This window comes from Streptopelia decaocto, assembly GCF_964273445.1.
Source record: "Streptopelia decaocto genome assembly, chromosome: 3".
NCBI classification, from domain to species: Eukaryota; Metazoa; Chordata; class Aves; order Columbiformes; family Columbidae; genus Streptopelia; species Streptopelia decaocto.
The window spans coordinates 8,013,795-8,028,462 of NC_138656.1; the positions used below are offsets into that span (position 1 = coordinate 8,013,795).

The 14,668-nt window shown below is 43.7% G+C and overlaps 1 protein-coding gene across 1 annotated transcript; it reads left to right on the plus strand.

Moving 5' to 3' along the window:
* Positions 1-7,419: 7,419 nt before the first annotated feature.
* Positions 7,420-14,325, plus strand: CNRIP1 (cannabinoid receptor interacting protein 1). The gene is made up of 3 exons (XM_082047932.1): positions 7,420-7,661; positions 8,282-8,426; positions 12,880-14,325. The coding sequence occupies exons 1-3, from the start codon at positions 7,483-7,485 to the stop codon at positions 13,042-13,044; spliced, it is 489 nt and encodes a 162-aa protein (XP_081904058.1). The 5' UTR covers positions 7,420-7,482; the 3' UTR covers positions 13,045-14,325.
* Positions 14,326-14,668: the final 343 nt, after the last annotated feature.

Here is a 14,668-nt window from a genome sequence, read left to right on the forward strand (position 1 = left end):
AGGATCTCCAAGACAGGTTTCCAACTCACTGATTCTGTCACTGCATCACTTCATCCCATCTTTGAAGTCTTGACTCCACACTGGGTGAGCAGTTGGGGTTTGGCAGCGAGCTGGAGGGCTCTCGTTTGGTTAATGAGATGCGCCCTCTGCTGATACAAGAAATTTGTTCATCAGACTTGATCAGGCTTTGGAGTTTGATGCTGAGGCCCCCCCAAGGAGATGCATAAGAAGCAGCACTAATGGATTAGACCAGTGTATTACACAAAGCACCGCACAATGTCACTTTCTATGAACATCTTTTACTTGCTGCAAAGCTCATCTGGCTATATTGGGTAAAAGATAAGGCAAAACAATAATTTTCCTAAAGTTGATATATACCAGAGTTACAACCCCTCTTCCTCACGCAGTAGGAAGGGGGGTGGTATATGGGAGGCAATAAGGAGGCTGTTGCATTGCCAAGAGCAAGGTATAACCCCACACATAAGACTCCAAACCACTTTTATAGCTGAGCCTGTTCAGATAAGAGCTGAGCCCAGGGTTATTCCATCTGTCACCTCTGCCACTTGTAAAGATCCCCAAACAGGGACTTTTTCTGCAGACAGGAATTCCTGCTCTCTGTTTGACTGTCCTGGCCTTTATTCAGAAGCGTACAGAGCCTGACAAGGTCTGTGATAGAGGACAGAAGGTTAGAAGAGCCTAGCCTTTCCTCACTGATACTTATTCAGTGGTCCTCCTACAGATGAGACTCTGCCCCTTCTTTGTGATCTCTATTAGTGCTTCACTATTCAAACTATCAAATGTTTATCCTCACTGTCTGAATTGAAATTTTTCTTTCCAGACCTTTTCAACCACCTGCTGCTTCAATGACCCCTCCAGTCCCATCTTCAAGCAAGCACCTGTGCGTACCAGCAATCTCAGGCTATAAGCTTGGCAGTGCGTTCACCTTGCAATGTTTTTATGCATTGTTAGGTTGTTCAGAGTCTCAATACATTGTTCCTTCACTCATGTAAATCATGCTATTGTGAGGACCTGATTGCTGTTGAAGGCCATAATTGCTGTCCAAGCCAACCATCTATTAGGCAGTTTGAAAATCAAAGATTCAATATATGGTTTCCAATTCTCTGGCTGTCGAGTGTGCTTGACATCAGCCAGCAGGTTCTAAAATTATTAGACAGAAACTCGCACATACCTAATAAAAACTTCATGCTCTTTGGAAACCAAGATACAAGTTTATCACTAAAAAGTAATTAAAAAGCTTTGTGTTATATTTACAGCAAAGAATCTGTCTAGCAGTCCCAGGGCCGGGAATAAATTGAAGGTGTATTTCAGAGTTGAGATGATCAAACTGAATTTCTGAGTTACATTTCTGTGAAGGCTTTCTTCATTTCCCATAAGCCTTGAAATGACGCTTGCTGGACTCTGGAGCACAGAGACTCCTCCTGTTTAATGTCCTTTTCTGTCAGTAACTCCTTTTGCTTTAAGAAGATGAATGATTTCCTTCTCTTCCCTTTCATTCCAGTGGTTCCCTTTTGGGAAAGGGTATACTACTTTTTTTTTTTTTCTTCTCTGAATGGATAACCCCAAAATACAGGTCAGAGACAAGGACAACTCAAATTAAACACCCTTCCCTGTGTGACTGGAAGCCAAACTATCCCTTTATTAGCTGCCTTGAGGTCATAATGCTATGGAGCCTGAGGTGAGCATCAGAGCCTAAGAACTGGTTCTTCCTTCTGTCTCTACCTTGCTGCCCTTCAGGCCTGAGGAAAGGAAACCGCTTCTCCAGGTAGAAGGGCTTATGGGGAACAAAGCCAAAAGAATCCGCCAGCATTTCCCCCCCTGCAGGCAGCCTTTCCGCAGGTTTTCCTGCTCACCTGCTCCTGCTGGCTCAGCGTTTGTGCTGAGTCAGGATGACAGGATCTGTGCTATAAATTGACAATATGAAATGTCCAGGGACATATCCTCTTCAAACAGAACAACTAAATGACCTTAGCTGAAAAAAGTGGTTTAATAGGAACAGAAAAGGATGCTGACTCCACAATTTTGCAGAAGTTCAGTTTCTCATTTACCTGCAGGAAAAGCCCCTGGAGGTGTGACATGAAATTCTAGACACGGTGGCACCAAGCCAATGACTACAGAATTTACCATTAGCTACTCAAGCAACTCAGTGTCAAAGCATAAAATTACCTCGATCCAATACTAGATAGAAGCAACTACTTTTATAACACTTATTTCTCTACATTGTTTCTATTTCATCTTCAAAGCTCAGCTATTCCTTTTGCCCTTCTAACTTACATGTCTGGAATGATCCCTTTCTTTTAACACTGAGGCTCAGTTTCATGTTATTGCACATCGCCACAGGAGAATCAACACTTCATCTTCCCCCAGGCAGAAATGTGCTGATCAGCAAAATTATTCACATGAAGCTAAATGGTCCTTAAGCATACAGTGGCCATGGCAGGTGTGAGGGACAGCCTGGACTGCTGACGTGTGTGTTCCTCGTGCAGCCACTCCTGAAGAGCAGCACTGGATACAAGAGAGAGAAAGGGCTGTATTAGTTCTAGCTCTCCACAGAGGGGAGGAAAGAGCTTTGTCTGGCATAAGGAGAAAGTAACCTGTAATGTGGTAACCTGCTATAACTTACCCTGTTCACCCCATTTCTGTCCAAAGTAGGTAAAGGTGCATGATGCTGGATTAGCGACATTTGTCACAATAGCACAATCTGCAACAGAGCTGAATATCTTCGCTCAGTTTACTGACAAGTGATCTGTTCTTGTATGAGAGACTTTGTCACAGAATTTCCTCAGAAAAGTCTGGGTTTTTTCTGCTACTCCAGGGTCCACCCCTGCAAGTATTAAAAAAACAAACAAAACAAATCCCAAACAAACAAACAAATCCCACCCCATTTATCTGAGCAAGGGATCTAGCTGAGAGACTAATGGGTCTTTATACTGAAAATCAGAGCCAAATCTTTGCAAATAAACATGTCATCTGCAAGGAAGACATGCAGTTTCTCAGCTATTCTGTGATTGAGAGCTGGAAGCGCAAGTCTCAGCACAATTCACGCCATACAGGATCACACATATGGCTATTTTTAGCAAATGAGAGATTGTGGCTTTCCATCCAATTCTCGAAAAGAAACCCCAAACCGGAACATTTCCAAATTTAGCACTGTGTTAAGAAATAACCAGAGGGGAAAGCACCAAAAGGCTATTTCAGACATTGTCCACATCACCTTGGAATCTAAATGCTGTGGGTTGGCCATCACAAAAGAAACATCTTGTTCTGATCTCAAGGCACATTTTATATAATTAATTATTGTGGCACTGTGCAGCAGGATTAGCGCATTAACTCTAAGTGGGAAGGCCTGCATAAATAGCAATACTGAAAGGCTTATGCGGTTGACATATTATCCTGCACAGAGAGATCATATTGAGTAGATACAGTCGAGAGACCAAATGGATTTCCAGACAAATTGGACCAGCATGAAGCACGCACCACGGCTTATCTGCATATTAGCTCTGACTTTTCATTGGATGGATCCAACCTCACCTGTGACACGCTCACCTGTCCCCTCCAGTAGCTTCCCATCAGTGACACATACACGCGATGCAGATGCAGCAGGGACAGGAGAGAGGTCTTGGAGGATGAAGCTTCAGTGTGAGGGCTGCAGTTCCCTGGCTCTGGGAAGAAAAAGAGAGATGAGAATAGCTGAGTACACTTGCTGCAGGTCACTTGAAGGAGCTCACCGCTGCTTTCAAAATCACTGAGGGGTTGCCAGGTTACAGGGGAGTGCCACAATGTTCCTGTCCCAAGGGAAGGGAATGAGCTTAATGTATATTGCTGATGCCAAACAACAGGTTAGGAAGACTCAGGTGCCAGGGGAACAAAAGCTAGATTTGAAGGGCTGAAGAAGGTTTTTAAAAAAAGGCAACCAAACAGAAAAAAGCAGTTTTGTAAAGACATTAAATATTCCAACCCTCACCTCTCAAATGTAGGTGTAGAGAATGATGGAATGGACACAAGTTTACCTCTTTGTTTCTGGAAGTAAATTGCTGCTGTGGTTTAGGAGAAACTGAACCTTGCCCTACATCTATGATTATCTGTTTAGCTTTAAATCTCATAAAGGTCAGCACATTGGCTCTGTGCTCCTGCAATACCACACCGCCTCCATCTTCCTGCAGGTATTTTGCTCTCTACAGAATATCAAGCAACTAATATCAGGTAGCCATGCAGCAGCCTGTGGGCTGGGGCACATAGAAAACCCCCATGGGGACTGGAAGGACATGGGTTTCTCTAGCCAGGGAGCAGCCCATAGCATCAGGCACCTCCATGGATGGGCTGAGGTCAAGCTTAGGTCTGCAGGTCAGGATCAACCCATCCACAGCTGGCTGTAGCAGAGCTGGAGACCAGCACTCCTAAGCATAAGTTAGGAAGAGACTAAAGGGCCAGGGCTGAGCTAAAATAGGGCCTGGTGGGCAGAGGTGGGGGTGAAGGCCCCAGGTGAGGCTGGTCAGGGCCATTAAGGTAGGCAGTAACAAAACGAACCTCCCAGAAAGACCTGGCAAAGGCAATGCCTCCCCATGATCTACACTGATAAAGAGCATCTAGTAGGACCAGATAATAAAATGCGCTAACGGCGTATGAAGTTATCAGATTGATAAAAAGAAAGGCCAGGCCTACATTTAAAATTGCTTCTTCATAAATGTTCTGCTCTCAGCACGTTTCACTCTCACACAGTAAAACAGTTGCTCAGTCTGTGCATCCATGATCCACAATACGATGCTTTTTTAGTTCTCCCTCAAGCTTACTGCTTTTTGCCACAGTGGTCTGGAATAAAGTCCCAGCCTGCACCATGTCCACAGAAAGGTGATCATTCAGGCAGAAATAACATGGGAAAAAACCTCATTATAGATCTGACCTCTTGTGTGCTTGGGAAACTAATTGCAATCAATGTCTTCAGCTACACACAATTTACTACAACATGATATGTCTGGCCTGTGAGGTGAGTAAAACTGATCCCTGGCAATGGCCATTATTCTTCACACACCACTTTAAGTGATACTATCAGATTCCCCATGTGTAAGGCCTCTGTGATTTTGTACTGAATTACATTTAAACTTACAGAAGCGGGAATTGCTGCAAGCGAAACTTTCAAAAAGCCACAAAGTGCAGCAGTTTCAGCAGAATATAACAAAAAATGAGAAGTGTGTTGTGATGAGCAAACAAGATGGGGAGATATGCACATGTGGTCTTCTTTTGTGGAACCATACTGATAGGAGAAACATATCTCTATATAGCAGCTGCTTCCTCATCTGAAAACCTGTATGTACCACTTGCTTATCTGATAACTTCCAAGATATTTTCAAGACCATTCATTGTTGATCTAGATGAGGGTCAGAGGGATTCATTTGACCTACTTGCGGTGTCTACTTTTGAGGACCTTTAAAGTCAGCAAAGATCTTTGCAATAAATCAACTTCAGTGTATGATTCATGACAAAATGTTGGCACTCAGTATGACATGAGCAGCTCCTGCAACTTCCTACTTTATTAGATGCAACTACTTTTGATTAGGTGCACTTTGACAGTATAAGAGTCTTGGGTGACTCAAAAAGCCCAAAAGTTTCCTTTCATACACTAATACTGATAATGCTGCTACCTCATCATAGAGAATTGCTGTTTGTTTGTTTGTTTTGTTTGTTATTGTTGTTGTTTTAATGGCATTTGTTTCACTCTTGGCTGTTCAGTGTGAGAAGCAACGACTGCAGTATGTAGCAATCTCTCTATGGGGGAGTCCCTGCTGCCAGTGACTGTTATCGAAGGTAGGATGTTACTCACAAAACCCATCACACACACAGTTTTGAGATGCAGGGATCATGCCCTGCCCTTATCTTTGTGGAAACCTTGCTGGCTGAACACATTATGAAGCTTGTTCTTAGCTAGATACTTAATCAAGGCAAATAAAGTAGCAGCTTTTTTTTTCAGAGGTTAAGTTTTCAACAGAATGTATTCTATTGATGTTCACAATAAATTTAATTCACTAACTTGCACGCACAAATAAATTCAACTGAGTAATGCTATATCTTCCATTTGGCTAAGCAATACTACATACTACTACCATGTGTACATCCCAGCTTTAGAAAAACAAAGAAAAAGTCAGGTCCAGTGCAACATGTAGCTGGGACTTTCTCCTAACAAAATCATTAATTCTGCCATAATGTCCAACCAAACAAAAAATATATTTGTGGCTCAAGTCCTGTGTCAGCCACAAGAATGTTGTGGTTTTAAGAGCAAACAGGAACAAACACAAAAGAATTGAAAGGACGCACAAACGTGCTTCTGGTTTAAAAGCAATCTCTGACAGTCAGACAGGAATGAGACTTGCAGAGGGCTGGATTATCATAGAATGTCCTGAGTTAGAAGGACCCACAAAGATCATCGAGTCCAACTCCTGTCCCTGCACAGAACAACCTCACAGTTCACACCATGTGTCTGAGGGTGTCGTCCAGTCCCTTCTTGAACACTGTCAGGCTTGGGGCCGTGACACCTCCCTGGGGAGCCTGTTCCAGTGCTCCAGCACCCTCTGGGTGAAGAACGTTTTCCTAATGTCCAACCTAACCCCCACCTGGCACATCTTCCTGCCATTCCCTCAGTACAACTTCCAGTTTCAAACATCTTTCTTCTTGAAGAAATAGTACCAACCATACATAAAGAGTAGCATCAGACTTAAAGAAACGAGATTTTGGTCTGACACTGCAATTACAGTGGCGTGTTTGACTTTTTTCTGTTAAAATAAGATTGCAATAGGGTGATTAATAAAAATTCCCACCAGAAAACCTGAACCCTCTGCCCTTCCCTCCCTCTCAGGCTGCTCTGGCTCCCAGATGCTTCAGCCCATCCGGGAGGGCTCAGCCAGCCCTCGGTGAGGGGCTCATCAGGGTGATTTGAAGGGGGGTCCCCCCGGGGATCCTCCCGCCCGCCCCGGGGCGCTGCCCTCCAGGGGCCGAGCCCAGTGGGCTCTCCCTGCCCGCGGCGCTGTCCGCGCCCGTGGTGCTGAACGGCGGCGCCCGCCTGGCCCGGCGCCCCCGTGCTCCCCTCCGTGGAACGGCGCGATTAGCGCTGCAGTAATCGGGGACGGATTAACTCCCTGGAAACCGGCTGCAATCTCAGCAGCTGCAAATGTGCACCCACCCGGGATATAGGGCGAAGGGGGGGGGGGCAGGAAGGGCGAGGATCCACTGCCCAGATGCAGCGATTAAGGGAAGGGGAAAACAACAACAACCGGCAACAAAACAACAAATATATCATCCGCTGCTTTTGGGAAGGGCTGGGCTGCCTGGGATCCGGCAGCCCCTCCTCTTCCTCCTCCCTCCTCCTCTTCCTCTCCATCGCAGCCTCGCTCTCCTCTCCCAACCAGCCGCTTTCCGCGGAGGGGGCGAGACGAGCGCAGAGCCCGCAGCCCCCCCATCCCCCGGCGACAAGCGATGGGCGACATCCCCAACCTCGTGAAAATCAGCGTCTCCCTCAAAATCCAGCCCAACGACGGGGCGGTCTATTTCAAGGTGGATGGGCAGCGCTTCGGCCAGAACCGCACCATCAAGCTGCTGACCGGAGCCAAGTACAAGATCGAGGTGGCCATTCGGCCCGGCACCGTCCAGGCCACGTAAGTGCAGCCTCCCTGCTCGGGGCGGCTCCCCCGGCCCTCCCTTCTCCACTGCTTTATTTATAGAGGTTTAATATTTTTTCCTGGCAGACTGACAGCACGGAGTTTCCGTGATTTCTTGCTCCCTGCCCTTTTGCTTTGGTGGCCCCGTTTCTGCATCCTTCCCAGCTGTTCCCACTGCTTTGCTCAGCTGGCTCGGAAGAGAGGCCACGTTTGGGAGTCACTTCCTTCCCTCTCTCTCCCCATCTGTATCCCCATCTCTCCCCAGATCCTTTTCCCCCTCCTTCCCTGCAGTTTGCCCTGGAGGCAGAGGGAAGAGCCCCTACAACCTGGCATGTCAGGGATGCACCACGTCCAAGCCTCACTGCAGCAGGGCAAAGCACAGACTTGAGATCAGATCCTTCCTGCCTTTCCTTTCTACACCTCCCCTGGGTGACCGCAGAGCCCTGACATTTTTTCAGGAGTCCTTGTGAGTCAGCAGCACCTCCAGGTCTGCTAAAATCCCTGGAGCATCCCTCAGCACAGAGGCTGCCAGGCTGCAAGCCCACACACTGGCTCTAAGCTGCCAGGGAAGGAGACATGCAGGGCTGCTGAAAGGCTGGATCCTGTCTCTTTTTCAGGACAATGGGCATCGGGGGTGTCAGTGTCCCGCTGGAAGAGAAATCAAGAGATGCACAGGTGGCTTCTTACACGGGGATCTATGACACAGAAGGTGTGGCCCACACCAAGAGCGGGGAGAGACAGCCCATCCAGGTCAACATGCAGGTATGTGGTTCTCCAAGCCTGGCGTGGAAAGGCAAGGGAAGGCAGCAGGGGGTCAAATCCCAGAGAGGGGAAAATTCCAGGGCACGGTCTGATCACAGCTGCTGCCCTTCTCTTTGCTTTGTGTCAGTAGGACTGCTGGTCAGAATGTAACTGGAAAACACAAGCCCTGCTTCCCAAGGGGAAGCCAATGGAGCAGCAAAGGCCAGGAAGCAGTAGTGGGATTTCTAGAGACCTGCAAAGCCCTGCAGCAGAAAGAAATATGAGCTGAACCACCCACCTCTTCTGCATCCACAAAGCTAAACTCTTATTCAAGGGGCTTCCCATCCCAAACATAAAGAAAATCTCCAAGGGCCAGAATCAGTACATGCCATGGCCTCAATGTCAGATGACAAAAGCTCCAGCCAGGAGCAGAGCTGACAGAAGACACAAAGAGCAGCAGGCAGATTTTCACAGCACTCTTTGGGTAGTGCACTTATGTTCAGAGGGAGATTTGTTCTGTTACAGCTTTGGTTTGGTTGTTTGGGGTTTTTTCCCTCTCCTCATAGTAGTTGTGAGGGATTCCTGCTGTTTATTCTATGGAAATTGGGCAGTAAGCCACCTTCACCTGAAGCTCTCTTAAGGGCCTGTTCCAACTTACACGGCTTTAGGACCTCACCAAGCCCACCAGATTTCAGCTTTTTCTCACATTTGTTCACTGCATGCAAGATTTCATCTTGATCTTTATCTTCACTATTTTTTTCTGGAATAATCATTTAGCACGGCAATCCCCTTCTGAATAAGAACTGTAGCATCGCCGGTTGGTGTTTCGAATAATTACAGCATGCTCAACTCAATTTTGGAGGCCCACATCACATTAACAGTTACCACTTCATAATCTTAGGTTAATAAGACTACTCCGAAGTATTTATCCACATTGATTGCTTTTCTATACAGTCACCTCCTTTTAACACCTGGGAAAACCAAACACCAGTATGACTTCCCAACCAGCAGGAGAGGGCTGCTGGATGCCACTGTTGAGTATTGCAGTTATATTTCACAATGCCCTTATGCTAGGAGGTGAAATGGCAGCGCTCCCAAAAAATCAGCTGCTTTGACTATGGCATCGCTATTCTGATAGCGGCCTCTACCCTTAAGTGTAGCACTGATGTGAACTCTGGAAATCTGGAAGTTTATATTTTCTTATGGAGAAAACCAAATCAAATCACAAATGAAGTAATTCCAAGAAATGCAAGGAGGGTCTGATTTTCAGATACAGGCTCTGAGATGGTTCATTGCAGCATCAGAATGAGTAGCCACATTTGTCCAAACAGTTGCTTTTACAAATCAAATCCTGGGATATTAACCATGAAGCTAATATGATTTTTGAGCATTAAGCAGGTCCTCAGCCCCTTTTAAAATCTGATCTTGATAGATAGGTTCTTCAGCACAGGCTTAAATGTTCACAATCGACACTTCTAAGTATTAAATATAGGCAACTCAACAGGGATTTACATGTTTAACTCATCATTTAGCTGCTTAGCTAGACAGAACCATAACAGATTTAGGGAACCATTTTCAGATACCCCAGTCTGAAAACTGCTTCTAGTACCTACTTCCCGAATCATCAAAACTGGGTTATTGCACACAGTTTTACATTTTCCTACTTCCTCCAACTAGGAGGAACTTCTGCCCCCACTTCCTTTTCTAGAACAGGCAGGATCCTGATGCATCCTAGGGAGATAAGGACACTATTTAAGGCATAAAAAGTGAATTCACAATACAAATACAGGGTATTTCAAAAAGATGGACCCAATTTGAAATCACTATCACTTGAAATCGGGTCCATCTTTCTGAAATACCCTGTAGACTGTGAGGTCAGTCCTGCAGTTAAAAACTAGTCTCATACTGCCAATCTAACACCTGAAAGACAGAAGGTCCATAAAGGCCCATAAGAATTTATCTCCCCATCTGCTTTAAAACTCTAAGCAAATAATTGTTTATGCTCCTACTTTGACTGGCTAGTAGACATCTGACCTGCTACAGCCATAGTTTATACACATAAAACAACAACCCTGTTTCTGAATTCCAGAATCTGAAGATATTTCTGTTACCTGAACACTCAGTTACACACTCTATCCAGAAACTGCTAAACTGTCTAGCAAACAGTCTGAATTAAATTACAAACCTCTTTTTGGGTCTCATTTTATTCTTGATCTAAGATTGAATACAGAAGCTAGACTTCTATTCCCAGAAATAAATAGCCATCAAATCATCCTACCATGCCAATTCAGATGTGGTGATTAAATAACTATATAATAATAACTATATAAATATTCATGCCTATAGCACTGGATGACAGAGACTAGCAGGCAGGGAAATAAGCTTCTAAGCTTGACCTACAGAGACTTAGGCCACCTCTACTCCCTGGGGATACCCATATACAGGCCCAGTAGAGGAGTGAGGATTCAGATGCAGGAGCTCCGGGAATTCAGGGAAGCTCCGAGGATGCAGAACACTCCTTACACCACAGAGCTGCTGCATATGCTAAGTACTGGCTGGTGGAGATGCACATGATGGTAGAAAAGCTCTGCAATTAATTCTTTCCTTCTCCTGGAAATCCACAGCAATCAAACTACTCAGGGTAGCTCAGTAAACTGGGTCATTGGAGGAAGACAGAACTTGTTTTCTTCCTCTATCTTGTTGAAATTCAGATCGTCCATACATTAATGAAATGAAATACTGCTCTTGTATCACATCACCTTCTACAAAGGATATTAGAAATGCCTTTTCTTCCTCAGTTTCCAGACTGACAGTGTCTGATGCTCCTCTCTGACAATTCCTCTGTGTGGATTGTGCACAGAAATATCCAATGTGCTTAACCTTTACTATCTAGTATTATGAGTGTATCAGGATTACTACCAAAGATAGTAAAAAAATCCTTAATTAAGGTTTTAGTTGCTGGGAGAGATACAGTAGCCTGTACATCTGATTCTCTCTTTGTCAAAGGAAGCAGCAGAAATATTTCAGCTACTCCTTTAAGGTAACACTTGGAGCTGCAGCCAAATAAAAACCTTCCACTAACAGCACACAGCAACTCCTGCTGTTGTCAAGGCTAAATTTAAGTTATAACATCGGGCTGGGGGAAGGTTTAAAGCAATGTCCATTATGCAGCAGCATCTTATAAGCCACATCTTGGATTAAAAAATACATGTCCTTCTGAGAAAACTGGATACAGAAAGCTTTCAAGAAGAGTCACTATGTAAAAGGCCTTTCATACTGACATTGCAAGTATGATTATAATAGGCAGATGATCAAAGGTCAGCTCCCAGGCACATGATGGGAATGGAAAACAGTCAAGGGAAGTGAGTGATGGAAATATTTAAAAGGAAAAAGCGTTGAAGAACAGTGCTGGATTCAGTAGCGCTGAATCCACTACCTTCTAACAACATAGTCACCAAGCCATACTGCTGGGACCAGCAGCAACACATATGGGTTTCACACCCACACTTCAGATTCTCTGCAAGGTCTCAAGGCACAGGAACTCAAATTTTACATCAGCATAATAACTGAAATCATAATCTATCCTGGAAAGCCTCACTCATAAGGTTTTACTGATATTGTAAGAGAGTCTAACACAGGCCTAAAAATAAAACACCAACAAATTATACAGAACTCACTATAGCCATAGTCTCATTCACATCAAAGCTGCAAGCACAATCACACAACGTGCAGTCAATGTCTCACTTCTCCTTCACTATATTAGACACTTAACTGCTAAACACACAGATTATCTCCTTCCTAGCTTGTGTTACTGCTATGTAAGTCTGAAAAGCTGCACTATCACAGTCCAACTAGCAATTACAGAAATGCACAAAGAGCTTCTTTTGCTTAAGTTTCATGTAAAAAGCAGAACAAAATACCAGGGAAGGAATAAGTGGTCTAACAGCAGCATGTCTCAGTCCAGAAGCCGCATACACAGGCTATAAAATACAGAGATGTTAAAGATTTCAAACTGAGCAAAAGAAGGAATCCTCTCAATCCGAACTGCAGCCTCCGGGTATGGTATAAAGGTGAAGCAATGGCCTGTATCATTACAGACTACTGCTACAGGATCTACAGTATACACAAGCCACTTGGCGATCATCGGGCCAACTACTGCTGGGCCATCTTAAGAAGGATTATAGCTTTGATTCTTGTTGTTAGTAACATTTATCCATATGGGAACTTCAACATTTTTACTCCCTTGCCTTTCCCAGATATAAGTGCCAGAGGACAGTACAAGGAGAGCTATGCTTTACGTATGCCTAAGCATAAAAGACTTTGTGACTGCTAGAACAGGCTTTACAGATCTTTTGATTTATTGACTTGAGGAACAATAGCGCTTATATCAGCTGTTTTACATTCCACAGTTTCATAAGTATTGTTTCTCAGTAAGAGAGAGCTCACTAATACTGATATTCCCTCTTCCTCACAGTTTAAGGACATTGGTGTTTTTGAAACAGTCTGGCAAGTCAAATTCTACAACTACCACAAACGAGACCATTGCCAATGGGGAAACAGTTTTGGCAGTATTGAGTACGAATGCAAACCAAATGAAACACGCAGCCTGATGTGGATCAATAAAGAGACCTTCCACTGAAGAGATGTGAAACCACTACTGCTGGACAATCTCCCTAAAGAGAAATCTATCTTTTTAAACCAGCAAGAAGCCTTAACAAAGGCATGCTGTAACCTTGTTCTGTTCCATAAGGTTCCAACAACTACATTGTACGTACAGGTGGTGCCACTGAAATCTTTGCCTATTACAGTATTTTAAGTTTACCATGGCATCTGCAATGTTCTTTATCTGTCGCCCTGCAAATACTGTAAAGTTCATGATAAAAAAGTATTTCATAGCTGGGTAGAAAGTTGTATCATCATAATAGTGTCATAAGTATTTGGCTTATGCCAACTAAACAGGTCCACTAGACATATCAACTTTTGTGAAGTGTTTTGCTTTATTGCTTAGAATTTGGATACAACATCACATTGGTGATTTCTGTATTTGTATCTTCTCCTAAATCGGTGTGCTCCTTCAAGCATTTTGTCAAACATGTTATCCCAGTGGACAGCAAAAAGTGCAAATTATGGATATTTGTAGGTTTAGCGAAATGGCAGCTACTGCACTGTTGATATTGTGCTTTCATACCAAGGGATGTGGAAACTCATTTTCCCTTTTGTTAAGTGCTGTAAGGTATTCTGCAAAGTTTGCTAATTTATCCAATCTCTCAAAGGATTCTTTGTTAAGTTTTCCAGTCTCTGAAATAGCTCTAGGAAACAGTATAAAACATGCTAACCTGAATAAAGGAAATGCAATAAATCAGTTGTGGCATCTAAGACATCTAACAACATGGCTATTATCTAAAGTTCATATAGTATTCTTGAAAGATATAGCAGCCATACTCAGTTGAGTTCTTAGAGTTCTGACAGTAATCTCCGTTTTTGTTTTAATGACACATTGCTCTAATCAGTGAAATCCTACACATCAACTTTTTCAAGCCTGACCACTTTATTTTACCAAAATCAACAGGATTTCTGACCAACAAACACTCAGCAGTGTGAAGAGTACAGCTCCCAGCGCAGGCTTATAACATGCATTGCACTCTTTCAAATAAAGATAAACATGTAAGCATTTGCATGGTTATGACTAAAGGTGCTATTAATACATAAACACTAGATCAGTGTTTAACACATACAGAGAACAAAAAATAAACATATCTTTTCTTCCAGTAAATAAAGCAGGGAAATATATACACTGTCCTATCCCCAACTTGGGTTGAAGCTGTCGGTTCTTGCGTATCTGTTATTCCTTTTGTGAATAATTTGTAAATTGTGTATGTAAATGGTAACTATGACTTTTGATCTTTGTAATAAAGGACTTAAACAATTTCTTTTCTAGTATGACCATCTAAATGAGTTGAAAGTAACGTATCAACTAGGCAGTGGTTTTAGAAAGTTGGACAGCAGAGGGTACACAGTGCTTTCTGAGAATCCAGACCAAACTATCTTACGTTCTTTACCCAAAGCTACTGTTTCAAGGAAATACAGATCCAACATGCCAGAATGCAGACAGATGATGTGACAAACACTCAGGAGAGCTCATTGATAAAACTCAACTGCGTTTTGTTGCACTAACATAGTGTGGAAAGTAGAGATTTAGGACAAAAGCAAAATACCAAATAAATATTTTCCTCCATTGAATTACTAATCAAAAAGCTTGACTG

Excerpts from the sequence above, each read along its gene's own strand:
- CNRIP1 (XM_082047932.1), top strand. The coding sequence starts at position 7,483 with ATGGGCGACATCCCCAACCTCGTGAAAATCAGCGTCTCCCTCAAAATC. Across the intron at positions 7,662-8,281 it reads CCCGGCACCGTCCAGGCCAC|GACAATGGGCATCGGGGGTG; the intron begins GTAAGTGCAGCC and ends TCTCTTTTTCAG. Across the intron at positions 8,427-12,879 it reads CCATCCAGGTCAACATGCAG|TTTAAGGACATTGGTGTTTT; the intron begins GTATGTGGTTCT and ends TCTTCCTCACAG.